General features: G+C 41.7%; 1 protein-coding gene across 3 annotated transcripts in view; it reads left to right on the top strand.

Annotated features, from left to right (window-relative positions):
* Nucleotides 1-11097: 11097 nt before the first annotated feature.
* PSMB2 (proteasome 20S subunit beta 2) overlaps nt 11098-20234 on the top strand; it is a 31743-nt gene continuing 22606 nt past the window's right edge. Inside the window, exons 1-4 of one of the 3 annotated variants that reach the window (XM_008533360.2) lie at nt 11098-11455; nt 11982-12126; nt 12289-12818; nt 17455-17577. In XM_008533360.2, the coding sequence (XP_008531582.1) occupies nt 12728-12818; nt 17455-17577 (214 nt within the window). In that variant the 5' untranslated portion in view covers nt 11098-11455; nt 11982-12126; nt 12289-12727. The remainder of the gene's footprint in view (nt 11456-11981; nt 12127-12288; nt 12819-17454; nt 17578-20234) is intronic. The other 2 variants (XM_070610322.1, XM_070610321.1) reach the window with 2 other exon arrangements.

The raw sequence follows: 20234 nt of genomic DNA on the forward strand, positions 1-20234 counted from the left end.
GGGATGAAATGTAAACTCCAAGAGGACAGGAAATTTTGTCTGTCTGCTCACTGCTGTATCCCTGGAGCCTAGTATAGTAGTCACTCAATAAACAAATATAATGACTACTCAATAAATGCTATCTATTATTATTCTTTGTATTTGTCTTCAGGGCACATCGCTTCCTGCTGCAGCATCAGCATTTCTTCCCATCATGCTTGTGCACACCTGTACACACATGCACTCAAATATGCAGGTAAGCCTCAGGGCATGTTCCTTCAACAAGTACTTGCTGAATGAATTAAGAATGACTCTGCAAGGCAAGCATTATTACCCCACTTTCCAGATGAAGAAAGTAGGCCATACAGCCCATAAATAGGATAACCAGCATTTCCAACTTGGCCTTTAGACTCCATGTCAGGTGTTTTTCCCTCAGTAGCCAACTGCTGAAGAGTGTTAGAAGAGCAGAGCTGAGTAATCACCTAGCTGTAATGGGAATGACTAATGGACCTGTATGGCTGGAAAAGAGGAGGATTTTTGCAGGGGAGGAGTGGGTGATGACTCTGGAGATGTGAATGCTTCTCAGATGATGGGGGAGGGCCTTGAATGTCAAGTGAAAGGACCTAGAAATTATTCAAAAGCAATGTAGAGTCATTGAAAGTCTTCAGACAAGAGAGGCCCTTTAGGAAGCTTTGTTTGGCAGCAGTATATAGGATGTACTGAAGTGGGAGGCTGGGGCACAAAGGCCTCTTAGGAGGCTGCCACAATGAAATGATAACGGTGTAAACTGGCACAGTGGAGGCAGTGGCAGGAGTAATGAAAAATCAATGAGACTTATAAACCTTTAGTCAGACTAATGAGGAGAAGTGGAGAGGAGATGCAAATTACCAATATCAACATCAGCAACGAGAGAGAGTTCATCACTACCTATTCTACAAAAATTAAAAGGATGGGGCTGACCCAGTGGTGTAGTGGTTAAGTTCGTGTGCTCTGCTTTGGTGGCACGGGGTTCGCAGGTTCTGATCCTGGCTGCAGACCTATAGACCACTCATCAAGCCATGTTGTGGCAGCGTCCCGTATACAAAATAGAGGAAGATTGGCACAGATATTAGCTCAGCAACAGTCTTCCTCAAGCAAAAAGAAGAAGACTGGCAACAGATCTTAGCTCAAGGCCAATCTTCCTCACACACACACACACACACACACAAATTACAGGGATAATAAGAAGATAGCATGAACAACTTTACACCAATAAATTTGACAACTTGGATAAAAATACAATTTTCTTGAATTACTCAAGAAGAAATAAATAACTTGAATAGTCCTACTTCTGTTAAAGAAACCACATCTTGTTTTAAGGTAAAGGAGAGTACACCTATAACTTCCCACTGCTCGTTGCAACAAGGCTTGGCATTCGGTCCACCACAGGTCCCATCGCACTCATCCAGCTCATTTAAATGCTGGCTTGAGCTAGTTTAAAGTAGGTTTCCACTTCTTGTAATCAGAAGAATCTTGGCTAATCCAGGATCTTAAAGACCGCTCTTCCAGGATAACACAGCCTGTGGTGTCTGTCCATGGTGCTGACTGTGTGCCCCTATTCATTGCTTCAGCATGAAGTCAGGGCCGCTGAACTCACCCTCAACCTCAGGCCCTCTGTACCCTGTGGATTCTGTCCAGGGTCCTGACCACAATCTGATTTGCCACTACAGCGCTAAGGGTCAATATCAGAGCTTATAACTCTTAACCATACGCTCCAAATTTGGAGACTCAAGAATATGCCCCCCTCTGGCTGTAGCGTCAGAGAGCCTCAGTGGTTCTGCAGTGCCCACTCAGGCAACGCTGAAGCCAAGGTCTGGTGACAGAAGGGCTAAACAACCCGGGGCAGAAGGCCAGCCATCAATAGACAAGTCCAGCCTCCTGGAGAGGATTCTGGCAAGATGAAGGAAGGGAATCAAGGCCACTACCTACTCGGCAGAGCTCCACCCTTTGAGGGACAGGAGAGAAAACTAATGAAAGAAGCCGACGACATAGACTAGGTACATTTGGGGGTAATAGAAGAGGTCACAGCCTGACAAGCACAAGAATGCACAGGGTACCCCTAGATACAATGTGACAAGCTTAGGATAGAACCTCTAAGTCTAGGTGGACCTTGCAGGTCTGATAAATCTGAGTCTGTCTGGTTTCCTTGCTGGAACTTGACAGCTCATTCCACAAAGGCAATCTAATACTATGGCTGAGCTTCCTTGGAGGCAGAATTTCTCCAGGTCAGAGAAAACACTGAGTCTCTTGCTGTCACTTGCACATGGCACTCAAATGATGAAAATAAAGATAGAAGTGGGATCAACCAGAGAGAGCTTCCCAGAGTGGGTGCATCTTGAGAAGAGTAGAGAGTCAATTTCCAACTAACATTTTTAGTTCCTACTATGTGCCAGGGACTGCAAAAGTACTTTCACACACATACTTCCTTATTTAATCCAAACAGTCCAGTGAGAAAGCTATTTTTAATCCCATACTGCGTTAGTCAGGCTTCTCCAGAAAACAAAACCGATAGGATATATATAAACATATATAAGAGGAGATTTATTATAGTAATTGGCTCACACAGTTATTGAGGCTGAGAAGTCCCACAATATGCCACTTGCAAGCTGGAGCACCAGGAAGGCTGGTAGCATAATTCAGCCTGAGTCTGAAGCCTGAGAGTCAGGAGCTCTGATGTCCGAGGGCAGGAGAAAATGGGTGTCCCAGCTCAAGAAGAGAGAGAGAATTTCTTTCCTCTGTCCTTTTGTTCTATTTGGGCCCATCAGCAGATTGAATGATGCCCACCCACATTGGTGGAGGTGGATCTTCTTTATTCAGTCTACTGATTCAAATGCTAATCTCTTTCTGAAACATCCCACAGACACACTCAGAAGTGTTTTACTAGCTATCTGGGCATCCCTTAGCCCAGTCAAGTAGACACATAAAGTTAACCATTATGCATACACATAGGGAAACTGGAGCCCAGAAGGGCAAATGATTTGCCCAAGGTCACACGGTTAATATGTGGCAGAGCCCTTGCTTTTTCCATTGCATGTAAACTCCAAGCTGAACCCTGCACCCACTCGCTCACTCACACTGGACCCTCCAAGCAAGCAGTGCCTTTTGGAAAAAGGCCATCAGCTCCTAGCATGGTTGAATGAGGTGGGTACCTGCCGTGCCCTCCTGTTTTGGTCAAGAGCAGCTAGAGGAGCTCTGAGCACCTATTAGGCCTGGGAGTTGGAGGAGGTTTGGAGACTTTAGGTGGCAGGGAGGAGGAGGAAGCCTCTGTGGAGGGAGGAAGCTGGTGGGGATGGAGGTGGGAGGGGACTGGCTCCCTGCTGCTCCCAGAACCATTCTCACCTGCAGATGGATGGCTAGAGACTCATGCAAGTGCTAATCAGCTCCTTTGACACACGCAGGCTGGGGCTACAATCCATTTTCACATGGAATGCCAGATCGATTCCTCATTCTCTACAGTCGCCAACCAGCCTCCTCAGGCCATCCATCCTTGAGGGGCTGAGGAGCTGGTTAACTCTCTGCACCTCTGGCCACCTGCAAGCTTTGGCCTTCTCTGTATTCTCCCTGGATACAGTCTTCTCCTCAAACCATTGCCAGGCAGAACAATTTAGTGGAACTCTGGGCTGGGAGTCCAACAGGTCTAGGTTCCAGCCTCAGATCAGCAGCTAATGTGTGACTTTGGATAAGTCACCTCATTTCTCCTAGCGTCAATTTTCTCAGATGTGTAATGAGGATAAAAATTTCAGCTCTGCAGGGTCTTTGTGAGGATCCCAATTACATCTAGTGGATGTAAAGTTAGGAAACATTGCAAGACGTAGCTAATCTAAAGCACAGGCTGCTGCTTCTAGAATAGGTTCCTTCTCCAAATCTGGCCCTCCCCCTTCACCTCAAGCCCTATCCTTGAGATCTGACAATTCAGGGAGGGAAGATCTGTTAACATGGTTGTAAGAGAGGTTTTCTCCTCTCTCAGGTTACGTTAAGTAGCCAAAAACAGCTCTTGAGCTGTTGATCTCCTGACATGGTCAGATCTTCTGGTGAGGGCCCGTGAGTTCTGGAAACTGAGCTTAGAACCATCGGAAACCAGCAGACAGGAGCTGGACTCAACAAAGCCAGGTGGAGTGCCTGGGAAAAGGTGTTTCTAGAACTCTGGGTAAATTTCTCGACTTATCTCCTCCCCTCAAAAATGAAATCTCACCCATATTGACAGAAATTTTGTCAGTACTCATCAGTTTTATTTAATTTTAGGAAAGAGGACCATGTTTTAGAGATACCCTCCATATTCTTCCCATGCATATCCTCTTCCAGAAGAAGGAGCCCTCTGTATTCCTTAATCCTATCTCCTAGTCATAGATGATTAGAGAGGAGTAGGGAACATTTGCCCTAAGCTGAGCCAGTCAGATCCTTTCTAACTTCGCGTGCATTGAGGCAACCATAATAGTGTATGTGGAAACAGAAGTCAGTTCACTGAGAGAAGAATGGAGCAGACAAGCAGAAAAACATAGAGACAAGAAATCATGGGGCCCTAAGAGAGAACAATGGGAGGAATTGCTGTCTGAGGATTTTCTGTTTCCAGAAATCTATCTGGAATCTATTAATCTAGGAATCTGTCTACCTCCAACAATGTGTGTAATCCTATATTGGAATTACTTGTTGATCTCATCCTCTCCCTGTGGACTCCTCCTTGAAGATTTTAATCTTTGTAACTCCTTTAGAACCTTGCCCAGTACCTGGCATACAGTTCGTTCTCAGTAAATGTGTTTTGCAAGAATAAATGAATAGTTATCAAGAATGGTGATGACAGTAATGATAATGTCAACCATTCAGATGAATCTGGTGTGTGACTGCGACAGTGTGGGCCAGGGGCCAGGTACATCATCACAGTCAAGCCCCAGGCCAGGAGGCTCCTGGGGAGATGACAAATACTTCAGCATGTAGACCAAGCCGTTGTTGTCACTGTGATTATTTCTGTCATTAGAGTTGGTGTTATGCTACCGTGTGGCAGCTGCCAGCAGAAAGCTGGCCTGCCATGCTTCCTCATGGCAGGAGAACCATCAGGGAAGAAAATGCTCTTAGAGGATAAGCAACAAGGAGGACCAGGCTCAGGATAGGCTTTTAGCTGGGACTCTCATCAATCTAAGCAGCAGTTCTGGGTGGTTGTGGTCATTTGCATCTTCCTCCTGTATCCACAGTACAAATCCCTAAATATGTTGGGGAGCAAGGATATAGAGGAAGGGTGCTATGGAGCAGGAACCACCAGATTAAGGGCCCTAAGCAAGAGGGCTCATCAACTTTCATTGCATTAGGGCCTGAGTGGGCAATGGAATACTTGGGGATGGGCTCCAAGTGGAAGTTGGATTTAGGGTGAGAATGGGAGGGGGACAGGTAATGCAGAGCTTAACATGCTCCTGAATTCTTTTCTAGTCCCAACCCTTGGAGGCGGCCCGCCAGGATTCTTGGATCTGTATAACCTCCTTGGGGACCAGAAGTCAGATAGAACAAATTATACTTCTGATGTTTGTGCAGAATCCCCGTAAGTCCTCTGTGACTTTTATTTCCTAAAGGATCCCAGAATCATTGTATTGAATGATTACAGGCTTTTTGGGCCACTGGAATCCTCCAAAAGTCATTAGGTCCAGTCCCTTGCCTCTGGACAAGAGGTTGAGACAATTATAGATGGTAAATAGCAATTGTTTGCCACTGATGTGCTTGGTGAAGTCAGTTTTAGACAGTACAAGGCAGCAACAGGACCAACGAACAGGACCACGTCAATTCTACTGCAGCTGCATCAGCTCCTGTGGGACCTACAGGAAGAGTTGTGTTTTTGGCCACCAGCAGATGTGACCGCCCTGGTCCTTAGGGGTCATTCAAGGAGCATGAAGGTGTCATTTGTCTGACAGCCTCTGAGATGCTGGAGCCTGCTGCTGAAAACACCAGTCAGCCCTGGTGTTTGTGTTTTGGGTCAATTACACACTCCAGGGAGATGGGGGGGTGGGGTGGGGCGGGGAATAGGAGATTTTCCAGGGAGAAGTCTTCCTTTCCAGGTGGAGAAGCTAAAGCCTGGAGTGCAAGACCCAGCCATAGAGTTTGTCCAAGCTCTAGGTCCTTGAATTGTAATTTAACCTCTTCCCCAGAATTGGCACCATTCCAGAGCCTTCTAACTGAGAGCCAAGCTTCTTTTCCCCAGGTCAGTCGTGGGGAAGACGAGAGAGAATTTGAAATGTGAGAAGATACTTATCTGTCTTGGCTCTTTTTCTCTGAGACTCTGCTCCTATCACCTCAGGTTACCTTGGGCATTCATTCCAAATCTGCACAGTTCACCCATTTGTACTTTAATCTTTGTCTGGTTACCCCAAACACACCCTCATCTATCCCTGGTCTTCTCCCCTACACTCCCTCTCCATTTGAGCTTTTGAGGGGCTGCCTTTCCCTTTCTATGCTTTGGTTTGGTACCCTCGGTACCATCTGGCATAACTCCCCTCTGGCCCAACTCGCCTCTGGCCCAATCTCTTCTGTAATGAAATTCCTGCTGGTACAGCCCTGGTACATCCACCTCCCACGGTGGTAGATAGCCCTGATGGACAGTTCTTATTTGGCATTGACTGGCCTTTTGCATAACTACTGGATACCTCTGGGGCTCGAACAGCTACATATGAAGATAGTGAATGATAAATAATAATAATAATAGTATCATTTATTGCTTACTTAAAAACTTAATTTATTGCTTACTTAAATATATGCTGATCAGGCACAGTTTCTCCAAGAAGAGGAGACTACATATCTTAGAGTTTTGGGAAAGCATGGAATTCAAAGATTCGTGGATTTTCAGGGGCTGAATGGATTGACATAATTTTTAGAAGCGTGGTCATTTGGGTGAGATTTCATTGGCTGGCATTCAGAAGTATGTTCCTTACAATGAGTCAACTCTTGATTGGCTGACTTTTAGAAATGAGAAGCTGTCACTCAGTGGTTGGCTTGCAAAAGCAACTTCACTGATGTAACTGATTATATCAACAAATGTTGATTGATGAAAATGGTTTAAAATCTGTTCTGGTTATTATTTTTTACCAAGGGTATAGAACTCTCATTTATCAATTAGACAGGTTTAAAACAGATTCTCGCTTGATACCATGACCTCAGAAAACAGTCAGTCTTGGGGCCGGCCCAGTGGCCTAGTGGTTAAAGTTTGCGTGCTCTGCTTCAGTGGCCCTGGGTTCACAGGTTCTGATCCTGGGCATGGACATAGCACCGCTCTTCAAGCCACACTGTGACAGCATCCCACGTAAAATAGAGGAAGATTGGCACAGATGTTCGCTCAGCGACAATCTTCCTCATACACACACAAAAAGAAAACAGTTAATAATTTCATAATACTGTGGGAACTTTTAAATTGTGTTTTCCCTTTTGGTCTTCACTGAGCCAAAACTAATCAAAAGAGTCTGGAAGTCACTGTAGAAATGTGACCCAAGATTTCCCAGGTCTGACCAAGAAAACGTGTTCAAACAGCTCCTTGAGTCTGCCTTAGATAGCCAGGTTGTGTTTTCTTTTAGCTTAGATGTGAACTTTTCAATTTCCCTGTGTTGTAATTGATGTAAAATATGAAGTTGGCGGCCAGATTTTGTGCACTTGTGATATAATCTTTGCACCTCTCCAGGAATTTGTTTTTCTGTTCTATAAGAGGTTCTTGCCTAAGGTTCTTTAGACATATCAGCTTGTTAGCATGAATATCTGCTAAAGAATTCCCTTTAGCTTCTATATTATCTCTTTTACTGTGGGTATCTACCCTCACAACAGCAATTTCTTTGGGTAACATCAAGGCATTAAGCATATTAGCTTTCAGTGAATATATTAACTCTTTTGTTTTCAGCAATTTGACATGCCTAGAGAGGGCCACATTTTAGTCATTTGAATTGATTTGGCTTCTAGTTAAGGAATTGGATTCTATAGGAGACTTGGCTAGTTATTGTGGGAAAATTAATATAACACAGAGATGACACCACGAAAGTTGCTTATTCCACGTGAATGCAAACTGGTGGATTTTTTGTTTGTTTGTTTGTTTTGAGAAAGATTAGCCCTGAGCTAACATCTGCTGCCAATCCTCCTCTTTTTGCTGAGGAAGACTGGCCCTGAGCTAACATCCGTGCCCATCTTCCTCTACTTTATACATGGGCCGCCTACTACAGCATGGCTTGCTAAGTGGTGCCACGTCCGCACCCGGGACCCAAACTGGCAAACCCCGGGCTGCCAAAGCAGAACGTGTGAACTTAACTGCCGTGCCACCAGGCCAGCTCCACAAACTGGTTTTGATTCTCCTTCTTGAATGATATAGAAGGGATCAATAACTGCATACCATGTACCCAAAGTTGCATTATTCTGCTCTAGTAAAGATACTAAATCCAACACAGCAGATGCAATGGAGGCTATTACTTGGTTAAGTGTTCAGTAATCCACTGTCATCTGCCATAATCCTTCCAGTCTTTGCATGGGCTAGATTGATGAGTTAAATGGAGTTATGATGGGACAACCACCACTGCGTCATTCAAATATTTGAGGGGGGCACCAATTTCTGTCACATACCCCCAGGGTGGAAATATTGTTTTAAAATAGCTATCTTGAGATATAATTAACATACAATAAAGTACACATACAGTCTGATGAGTTTTGACGTATGTATACATCTGTGAAACTATAACCACAATCAAGATAATTAACATATCCCTCACCCTCCAAAATGTCCTCATGCCCATTGCATCCTTTTCTCCAATCTCTCCCTGGCTCCTCCAGGCATTGCCAGGCATCCACATATCACCTTTCTCTCACTGTAGATTAGTTTGCTTTTCTAGACTTTCACATAAATGGAATCATACAGTGTGTACTATTTTGGTCTGGTGTTTTCATCCAGTATAATTATTTCGAGATGTTTCTAACGTTGTTGTGTGCATCATCAGTTCATCCATTTTTATAGCTGAGTAGCGTTCCATTGTGTGGACACACAACAACGCGTCATTCACTCACCTGTTGTTGGGCATGACTCCCCTCCTCCATCTTTTCCAGTTTTGGGCTATTACACATAAAGCTGTTCTGAACATTTATGTACAAGTCTTTCGTGTCTTTACATTTAAACTGAGTATCTTGTATACAGCATGTAGTTGAGTCTTGCTTTTTTATTTAATCTGACAATTTCTGGCTTTCAATTGGAGTGTGTGGATCATTTATATTTATGTGACAATTGATATCATTGTATTTAAATCTATCATTTGGCTATTTGTTTTCTATTTGTCAAATATGTTTTTTTGTTCGCTTTTTCTTTTTTGTCTCCCTTTGGATTGAGTATTTTACTTCATTTTACGTCCTTTGTTGGCTTATGAACTGTAACTCTGTGTTATTTTAGTGTTTGTTTTGGGTTTATTACGTACATCTTTTACTTATCATTGTCTAATTTTGAGCAATATTATACTACCTCATATATAATCCAAGAATTTTAAAGCAGTATCTTCCAATTTCTCCTCTCCTGGCTTTGTGCTTTTGTTGCCCTACATTTTACTTCTAAATATGGTACAAACCCCACAAATATGTTATTATTTTTCCTTTAAATAGTCAATTATCTCGTAAAGACATTTAAATCATAAAAAACAAAGCCTTTTTATTTGTCTACATAGATATCATTTCCAGAACTCGTCATTCCTTTGTGTAGATAGAAGATTTCATCTGGTATAACTTTCTTTCCCCTTTAAGGATGTCCTTTAATATTTCTTGTAGGGTAGGTCTTCTGGTGACGAATTTTCTCAGCTTGTCTATGACTGAAAATGTCTTTGACATAGCCCATCCTAGTTCAATACAGGGGAAAGTCTTAGCAATTGCACTGTTGTAGCAAGTCTGGGACTGTGACTTTTCCTCCTATCACCAGTGTTGGTGTCCTCATTGTCATCCAGCTGGTGAGTGTCCCACTCCAGAATCCCTTGGAGACTGCTTTCTGGGATCACTTTTGGTACCAAATATTTTAGTTTGAGTTCCCTAGAAGCAAAACTGAAATGCTTATTCAAGTCATTTATGGGGGGCTTGCTCTCAGGAGAAAGGGAGTAACAGAAGTAAGATAGGACAGGGAAAAAAGCTAAGCAAGAATGTGGTCTTGTCTGGAGACTAGCGTTAGAGTGATCCACGGGGAAACTCGGGAGGACAAACTATATCCCACTTTAAATTAAGGAAATTGACCTTTTAGCTCTGTGTCAGTCAGTCATTGGCTGACGGGTGGGTCTAGATGCATAGTCTCCCAGGCAAGGATGTCTCCCAGGCGGTTGAGAGAAATTCCCTGCATAAAGGGACAGTTGTGAGTTGTTATCAACCAACATTTACAGCAGCTGGGGATGGCAGCTACCACAGGTAGGTAAAAGGGTTATTGGCAGGGCATGAATAGTATCCAATACATTAACATTTCTGAATATTTACAGGTGGGCCACTGATATCCAGTCTACCATCATCTCAACCCTATTGTCTAAGCTCACAGGATATTTTGAGTGTGGGCTGTGCTGATGCTTTCATGTCCAGCTTGGGCTTGGGAGTCTTGGCAAGGCTGGCAGCTACCATAGTATGGCCATGTTCCCTAAGGTCCTGCCAAACTTCCAATGAAGGAGCAGGATATGTTTCCTTATACTTATGGAACCATCCAAACCTGCATCTCCTTCCCATCTCAAGAGAAATGCAAGCAAATCTCTCTTCTAAATGTCCCTTTTATAAATAAGGAAGTTGAAGCTCAATGAATTTTTCACCAAAGTGGGAAAAGGTAGGGCTGTGACCAGAGTTAAGTGTTGATTTACAGGTCTCCCACTACATCAGAGATCTGCAAACTATGGCCAAATGAGCCAAATCCACCTCTTCCCCTCCCCCTGCCTTGTTTTTGTAAATAAACTTTTATTGGAATATAGCCATGTTCACTTATTTATGTATTGACTATGGCTGCTTTTGCACTACAGTGGCATCGTTGAGTAGTTGTGACAGACACCATATGGCCTGCAAAGCCAAAAATATTTACTATCTGGCCCTTTACAGAAAAAGTTGGCTACATCATGCCGGTTCCGGAACCTCTACAGACATTCTTTCCAATTCTAAGACTCCATTATCCTAAGACTTTAGTTGAAGGAAGGATTCCCTCTGATTCCTAGTGAGATAGAACAAGTTAGGTCTTGAAAATCCACTTTCTTCTACACTAACAGGAAGTTACAGAATCTCTGGTGTGACTTAGCTAGAGGGGATTTCAAAAGAGTCCTGGGGAGGAAGAGGGAAGAGCCAGCTTGAAAAATCTTTGGGTCCTTTATTTTTTGTGTGGTGGGGTCCTTTTTAAAAATTGAATTTCCCAATTCAGAATGCTGCAGCCTTTGTGAATGAATGAATGAATGAATATTGGTATATACAAAGGAAAAAAGGTCTGGAAGAATACATGCATCTGGTGGGTAGTTACCTCTGGCGGGAGCAGGAGAGATATTTAACTCTTCATTTCTTCTGTATTATTTGTGTATGTGTGTGTATAGTATAACTATGTATTTTTGGCATTTAAAAAACACACAAACACACATAATGAGAGAGGGAGAGGATGGGAGAGAGAGAGAGAAAGACTTAAGAGACTTCTTCTCCAGTGGTGTTTAGAAAAGGATCTTTCTAGGATGATGGATGCATCTGCGTTCATAGTGGGATACTTGACTTAATGACCTCACTTGCCCCTGGCATCCATCCCAAGATAAATGGGCCACTCCAAACTCCTCAGGCTCTGTGTTCCTTCATGGGCAGAGAGCTGGAAGAAACATTCAGAATGGAGTAAGGACTGCACATTTCTGCAGAAGCAAGTGAATTGAATAGTTCTGTTTGGAGATATAATTGCAACTGGTTTTCCATTTCCGAGGAAGTTAGCATGGCTAGTATGAAGACACAATCATGGATGACAGAAACTAATCACGGAATATTTCATCTTTTCCCAGACTGGCTGCAAGATATAAAGGGCTAGCTGCGCTTTTTCCTATTGATAAAAACGAGTAATACATGAGCATTTCGAAACATTCAAACAATACAGATGCGTATAAAATAAAAAGTGGCAGTCTTCCCTTCAAATCATTCTTACCAAAGGTAACAACTGCATGTAATTTGAGGTTGGAACACCTGTAAATAGATCTTTTATGATTTTAGTCTTAATGCTTAGATCTTTAACTCAACTATATTTTATTTTTGTGAAACATGTAAATAGAGCTCCTGTCAAGGTTACTTTTCTCTCTCTAATCCGACTTGCAGGGAAGGAGTTTCTGGCGATACTTTACCGAGTAACGAAGGGAAACGACCACGTAGGGACGCACGCCTTTTTGGCACCCACATGTGCTCGGCCCTTTATACATAGTGCGTGATTTCATCCTCAAGCAAGTCTCAATCTCTCAATTTATAAAGAAAGAAACTAGGCGCTACATAGCATAAGCCATCCGCAGTGCCCGGATTGCAAGGAACCGGGACAGGTCGACAGCCGAGCACAGAGTTTAATACACCCAACGTCACGCCCACTTTCCAACCTCTCGCGACACTTGTACGTCATCCGAAAGCGCCAGTGACCGGGGCGGTCGCGCGGCGTGCGTCGCGCGAAGCCTCGCTGGGTGGTGCTGTCTCACCGGTGAGGCCCGGAAACCGGCGAGGCGCGCTCTCTGTTGAAGCTGCAGCCCCCGGCCTCCTGCCACCCGCCAGCATGGAGTACCTTATCGGCATCCAGGGCCCCGACTATGTCCTTGTCGCCTCCGACCGGGTGGCCGCTAGCAATATTGTCCAGATGAAGGACGGTGAGAGGAAGTAGGGGAGGCCCTGCCGGGCCTGGGTGGAGGGGCAGTCAGAGAGAGTTGGTGTAGGGTTGGATGAGTACCAACCAGGGAAGTCTGCGAGGTGGAAGCCCGCCTGCCCTGATCAGCACTTGCTCATTTTTTGGAACTAGGAGGCGGGCAGACAAGTTTAGGGCCTTGACATTCACTCCCCCCCGGGGCTCCTGGGTCAGTGCTGTGCTCTGGCCTTCGCTAAATGCTTGCTGGGCGAGAGTTGCCTAAGGAATTCAGTTTTTAAGTGTTTAAGCTCCTGCCGGGCTCCAGGCTCCCTAGAGGCCCCCAAATCTCTGATAAGTTTCTTGTTGTCACTACTAATGAGGTTACTTTGCTGACACCGTAAGTGGGATCCTGGGGAGAGTGAGACTGTAGGACTGGAAACCTGGCATTTCCCTTCTGCTGCCTGTATCTCCCCGTGTCTTAGCTCTGATCCTCCTTTTCCAGGGCACTGGCTGTTAAGTTTTCCTTGTATTTAAGTAGTCAGGGGACTGGAGCCCTGTCACTTATTTGCTTTGTGACTTTTTACAGGTTATTTCACGGTGCCCAGATTTCCTCATCTGTTAAATCAGATTAGTGATACCAGCCTCCTAAGCTTGTTGGGAGGATTGAGTGAAAAACTTTTGTGCAAATGCTTAGCACCGCGACAAATACTTAGTAGTAGAAATACTAAATGCTTAAGTAGAAATACTTAGTACTTACTAAGTACTAAGTAGAAGTACTAAGTACTAATGCTAATACTTAATAAATACTAAGTAGAAATACTAGTACTAAATTCTAAGTGAGTTTTTATGTAGTAGGAATACTAAGTACCGTTGCTATTTTAAATGATTTACATTAATTCGTTTAACCTTTTGGGATAGGTTCTATTACTTTGCTACTTTACAAATGATATTTCTGGAGTGTAGAGGTTAAGAAACTTGCTTTAGGTCACAAGTGGCAGAATCCAGGTTCTTCAAACCTATGCAGTTTGACTCCATATCTTTTGCCCGTAACTACTATGCTACACCGTCTCCCTATAGTCAGTACTCAATAAATAATTTTAAAAAGATTTTGCCTGTTGATCTGTGGAATCTAAGATTGTGTTTTCATAATTGATTGTAGACATGGTACTGTTGAAAAAATGTTATGCTTTCGCTCTGATGATTTAATGTTCACTTGACAAATAGATTTTGGGCACCTTTGTGCCTGTTACAGTGCTAGGTGCTGAAGGAATGCAAAGAAGAATAAGATGTGGCCTGTATCTAAAAGAAGTTACAATTTAATACAGACTCATATGTGTACAAACAGTTATAACACAAGCTAGAAAATGATACTGCATATGAAAAGTACAATCAAACTTCTCAGGTAGTGCAGAGGAAGCAGAGATAATTTTTAGGTAATCCAGAGGAAGAAGAGATTCTTTCTAGTTCTAAAGATTAGGGAAAGCTTAGAGGGCAGATAACGGTTCCTCTTGGGTTTAAGGAGACAAAAATGATTAAATCTGGGGTTTCCTGAAGTATGTGAACAGAGGCAAAATAGTGTCCACCACTGCTTTTGTAAGCGACAGGCATCTGATTGTCAGGCTATCATCGCTTGGGGAGCTGGAAAGAACTGAGGGACTTTGCCTGAGTTCTGTTCTTTCTGAAGAAGAGAGACCTAAAAGTGATTTGTTAAACATCTATGATATGTCAAATTACTTTACGAAATTCCATGATAAGTTTGTAGAAGTTCTATTTGTAAACCATACTTTCCAAAGGAGTAAATTTGTTTTGAGAGTAAATCTGTCCATTTTTTTGAATAGTAAAGCCTTTGACATGCATGTGATTGATTTTAGCATGAAGTAGTTTCTAGGTAGAGCAATAACCAAGTCAGTATCTTTACAGGGGATCTGTGTCATCACAAAAATGTATGTGAAATGACTTTGAAGAGTGGAGTGTACTTCTAGGTGTTACAGAGGATGCAACATACTAGGTATAATCCATAGAGGTCTAAGACATTAAGAAAACAAATAAATACTACAAGGTGATTTTGTATGATAAAGAAGTATCACTAGTAAGTACTAGGTTAGTTTTAAATTAATGATTTCAGGAGTATATCCTAAGGGTATTCAGAGAAAAGGAAGGTCACTGTGATGTGGAAGAAAGATGAATTTGAGTTAGTTCTTGAAAGATAGTTGGAAATAATTGCGCTCAACTCTCTCTAATTTTCCCTATAGCCTTTCCTGGTATAAAAATTTTTATTATAGCAGCTTTGGAATTGTATGAGGACTTTTTCGTATCTTTCATTTCATGAGGGACTTGTGTAGGATAGGCACGAATGCTGAAAATGAGTAACCTTTTGGAATTTGTTTTCTCTAAGTATAAAATGAGAATAATAGTTCTAGTCAGTTTTTTGGTTTATCATTTGTAAGATAGTTTGATACCATAGAGAATATGTTTCCCAGAGATTGCTTGCTTATTAAAGTGGCACAACTCTTCAGTTTGGTTACATGCCACATTTCATGTCTCTTGTCTCCAGGCCTATATGGAATTGCTTTTAAATTACTCAGTACTTCAGCCCACACAGAATTCTTTTCTCTAAATTCCTGTAGCGTGTATAATGTGAACTCTGTTGTTTAACACTGAGTATAATAATAACATGTACAGTTTTCCCCACCTATAAGTTAGGCAGGAGTAAGTGATAGTGTTATCATTTTACATGCTTGGAAACTGGGGCTTGGAGAGGGCAAATAATTTGCCCAAGTGGGGAGGGCTGAGCCCAGATTATAGCCAAGGTCTGTGGGGTTCTAGTTCCAGTTGGCTTTCCACAGTATATTGTACACTGATGTTCATTTTGTTGTTCATTTGTTTCATGTGTGTTGATCTTGTAAGTTCTTTGTCAGGGACCGGAAATTCTGTAGAGCTGCATAGGCTGTTTCCCCGCACAACGCAGGGAGCCATTAGCATCTATTGCTTTTGTTTTCATATCGCCCTTCACAACTCGCTGGACGTGTAATAGATGTTTGAAAAACACTTTAGGTGTTATATTAAGTTCATTTCAAAATTGAACAGTTTATTGCCTTAAATTTCAGCATTTCTTTTAAAGGTGGCAAGTTCTTTGTAAACAAGTTTTTTTTCCCCTCAAAATAACAGTTTTTTAAATGTTTTCTTACCAAATGACGCATGTCACATATAGACATTTTAGGAAATATTGATAAGCAAAAAGAAGGAAATAAAAATTGCCCATACTCTTGCCACTGGCAAGAACTTAGATGCCAGTGGCATATAAGACTCTTCTGGTGCTTTTTCTTTGCATTGGTAATATACCTTTAAGTGAATTTTTTTCTTTAATAAAAAGTTTGCAAACGGTCTTTAAATCTCCTGTAGCCTATAATAAAGGTGTGTTTGTTTAGGAGTTTCAAGGGGGTTTGATACTATCCACAGGCACATTTTTTGTGGGTTTTTCCCCAAAGTCTAAGAAGCCATATTACTGTTGCCTACAACTCTCAAACACTTGTGAAGTATTTGACTGTAGCATTTTGTTCTTTAAATCCTATTTAGGGATTTTGACATTTCAGAAGCTTTCAAACAGAAAACATGTCTCCCAGGGAAGATTATTCAGCACTACTTGAAAAATGAAAAGTGAAAGTGAGAATAAGATGGGGAGATAGGCTTTTTCTGAAGCTACAGACTGAATATGGAGTTTTCTTCCTTGGGCACTAATTGCTATCTGAATATTTATTTCTCTATCTAATCTGAATGAGTCTGGTTCAGCTAGATAAGATTAGAGTATTGAGATTTTCGAAGTGTTTCTAAAAAGCTTAGTGTTAACGATGTTTGTTAGAATTTTTGTTTTGGAAGTCATTTTAATTTTCTCTTTGCTTTAGAAATGGTGTTGATTTACTTTTTAAGATGATGTATAGTCTCAGTTTTTTTTTTTTTTGAGGAAGATTAGCCCTGAGCTAACTGCTGCCAATCCTCTTCTTTTTGCTGAGGAAGAGTGGCCCTGAGCTAACATCCATGCCCATCTTCCTCTACTTAAATGTGGGACACCTACCACAGCATGGCGTGCCAAGCAGTGCCATGTCTGCACCCAGGATCCGAACCAGCGAACCCTGGGCCGCTGAAGTGAAATGTGCAAACTTAACCACTGTGCCACCGGGCCAGCCCCCTCAGTTAATTTTTTGTTCTTTCTAGAGATAGCTTCTTAATTTCAAGACCAGTATTTTTCATATATGCTTTTGTATGTGTATAAATATAATTAACATTTGTATTTATAGAGACATTTCAGGACTTTGAAATCATGAGCCTAAAGATAATGGCTGTTGACTTGATACTTTCATTTCTTTGATTGTTCTGTTGCTTGCATTTCAAATGCCTTTACGTGTTTTTAGCTATATTTTCAATTGTCAGCTTTTATATATATTCTCTAACTGAAATTGACATTAATAAAATATGCTGAGGAGTTTAACATGGAGAGTGAAAGAGAGTATTTAATACAGTTGCCCATTAAAGCCTTTTAAAAATAGTGATTAGTAAAATTATTCGGTATAGTAATTAATAAACCTGTTTATGATTGCCTATATAATAGCAAGAAATTTCTGATAAGGTAACTTCTAACAGTGGGTGTTTTTTTCTTTGGGCAGATCATGACAAGATGTTTAAGATGAGTGAAAAAATCTTACTCCTATGTGTTGGAGAGGCTGGCGACACTGTACAGTTTGCAGAATATATTCAGAAAAATGTGCAACTTTACAAGATGCGAAATGGTGGGTAATACTTAGAATGTAGCATTGTTTGGTTTATCTTTAGATTTGCACTGAAAAAGAATATTCTCTACTAGCAGTTCTGCACATGAGCAGACTGGTGTGGTCATATTTTTATTTGAGTCTTCCTATTTTTAAAACCTTGTCTAGACCCTCCTTCTGATCCTAAAGATTTTTCTACAAGAATCACAGAGCAGAAAAGAGAACCGTTAAAACACTGATACTTGGGGGATAAAACTAACACCATCTTGTCGATGAGCATGGTGATATCAGACTTTTTAAGTGTTAGATATTTCAGAAGATGTGCTTTGAGCTAAAGTATATCTGAATCTCAGACCTAAAAGACCTGAATTAAACTCGGTTTTACTAATTTTTTTTATGTGACAAGTCACTTATCCTCTCTGGGGCTTTATTTTCCTTATTTCTAAAATGAGACTCTAGAAATATTAATGGACAATATGCATAAAAATGGTTTGTAAACATAAAGCTCTGTGTAATTGTAGGAGGTCACTCTGTCATACAAGAGTTCTGCCTTGCCTCACTAGTAGGTTGTTGTCTAGGGAGATAATTAGGATTTTTGTGAGATATTTTGCAAGCCCTCATTGGAGCTATCCCCAGAGAGAGATTCTTATCCACTGAGAAAGCCTCCCTATGCAATAATACTGGCCACTAGCTCTCTAAGCCAGGAAAGTTTATAGTGCCACTCTAGCAGAAAGAAACTTACTTCACAGTTTAATAACACTGTTATACACAGCACTGGTATAATGCAGAGCTATGAAAGAAGTTACTTTGAATATAATTTTATGTGTAATATGACTAGATATGATCCGTTCATAGTTTTTTAGGCAGCAAATTTAGCATCATGCAATCAATTCCATAAATATTTTTGAGGGCCTCATCTATGTGAAGCACTGTCCCAAGTACCACAGAGAATTCGAAGATAAACAAGACTCAGTCCTTGCCTTTCAGGAAGCTAAAACACATGGTACTTAGGTTTAAGCAAGTTCAGAATATTTCAAGAATTTTTATTATTATTATTCTTTTTTAAGATTTTATTTTTCCTTTTTCTCCCCAAAGCCCCCCGGTACATAGTTGTGTATGTTTAGTTGTGGGTCCTTCTAGTTGTGGCATGTGGGACCTCGCCTCAGCATGGCTTGATGAGCCGTGCCATGTGCACGCCAGGGATCCAAACTGGCGAAACCCCGGGCTGCCAAAGCGGAGCACATGAATTTAACCACTCGGCTACGGGGCCGCCCCTCAACAATTATTTGTTAATGGTTCTACTTTTTGCTTACATGGCAGGTGAGGGATACCAATAATGTTTCTGAAGTACAGTAGGTACAGCAATACTTTACTCTCTTGTCATGGGAGAGGGAGGAGGAGTAAACATGAGTCGAGAGAGCTGCTTGTTACATGTGTTTTAGGATCTAAAGTCAGTGCATCAACAAGAATTGTGTATGGTTAAAATTGTCCTTAAAACCCCATAAGTTGGGCCGGCCCCGTGGCCAAATGGTTAAGTTCGTGCTCTGCTTCAGCCACCTGGGGTTTCGCCGGTTCGGATCCCAGGCGCGGACATGGCACTGCTCATCTGGCCACGATGAGGTGATGTCCCACATGCCGCAACTGGAAGGACCTGCAACTAAAAAATACACAACTACATACTGGGGGGATATGGGAAGAAAAAGCAGAAGCAAAAAAATATATACATATTAAAAAAAAAACAAAACCCAGAAGTTACCTGTCAAGTATAGTTCGGTGTATGTAACCCTACACAGTAATTCTTCTACATATTAAAGTTGAAGAACTGAGCTAAAATAAGGGAAAGAAAAAATTTATATGCAGATGGTCAGGCATCAGACTTTTCTGCCTTTAAGATAACTCTCAAGTCCTTACTGGTGTTCAGGGGATTGGATAGAAAATTGAAAGTATTCCTGCTTGTCCAGAGTTGCTTCCATTATGATTTAATATGTACTGATAGACTGGTTGTGAGGATGGAATTCGGTAATATATGTCAAAGCACCTAGCACAGCATGGACCCTGAAACATGGTAGCTGTTAAATATTTGTTTGAATTCTAATCTAGATTGTACCCGATATGACACTGGTGTTTGAAATGTTGTAGGGAATAACTTAACCACGTGCCATCTGTCTTTTTAAACTGGTGTTTTCTCTGTGGGTCCACTGAGTTGTGGGTCATTCTTGTGTCTTCTGGCACTAGTCCCAGTTTACTGGGGAGTTAATTTCCAAAATGAGTGCACCGTTAAATGCACACATGATGCCATTCCTCTGGGTTATACTTTGTTGGTGTTACAACTTTTTTCAAAGGTTTTACTTTTGAGATACTCTATTTTTAAAAATGTTGTAGTTAGTGATGGAAGCATTCTTTTTCTGTGACTCGTACTTTTAAAAAATCATATTATACTTAATAAAGTTACTTTCAATGGAATACTACTCAGCCGTAAAAAAAGGACAAAATCGTCCCATTCACAACAACATGGATGGACCTTGAGGGTATTATGTTAAGTGAAATAAGCCAGATAGAGAAAGACGAACTCGGTATGACTCCACTCATAGGTGGAAGTTAACATATAGACAAAGAGAACTGATTGGTGGTTACCAGGAGAAAGGGGGGGTCGAGGGGAGGGCACAAAGAGTGAAGTG

This window comes from Equus przewalskii, chromosome 2 (genome assembly GCF_037783145.1).
Source record: "Equus przewalskii isolate Varuska chromosome 2, EquPr2, whole genome shotgun sequence".
NCBI lineage: Eukaryota > Metazoa > Chordata > Mammalia > Perissodactyla > Equidae > Equus > Equus przewalskii.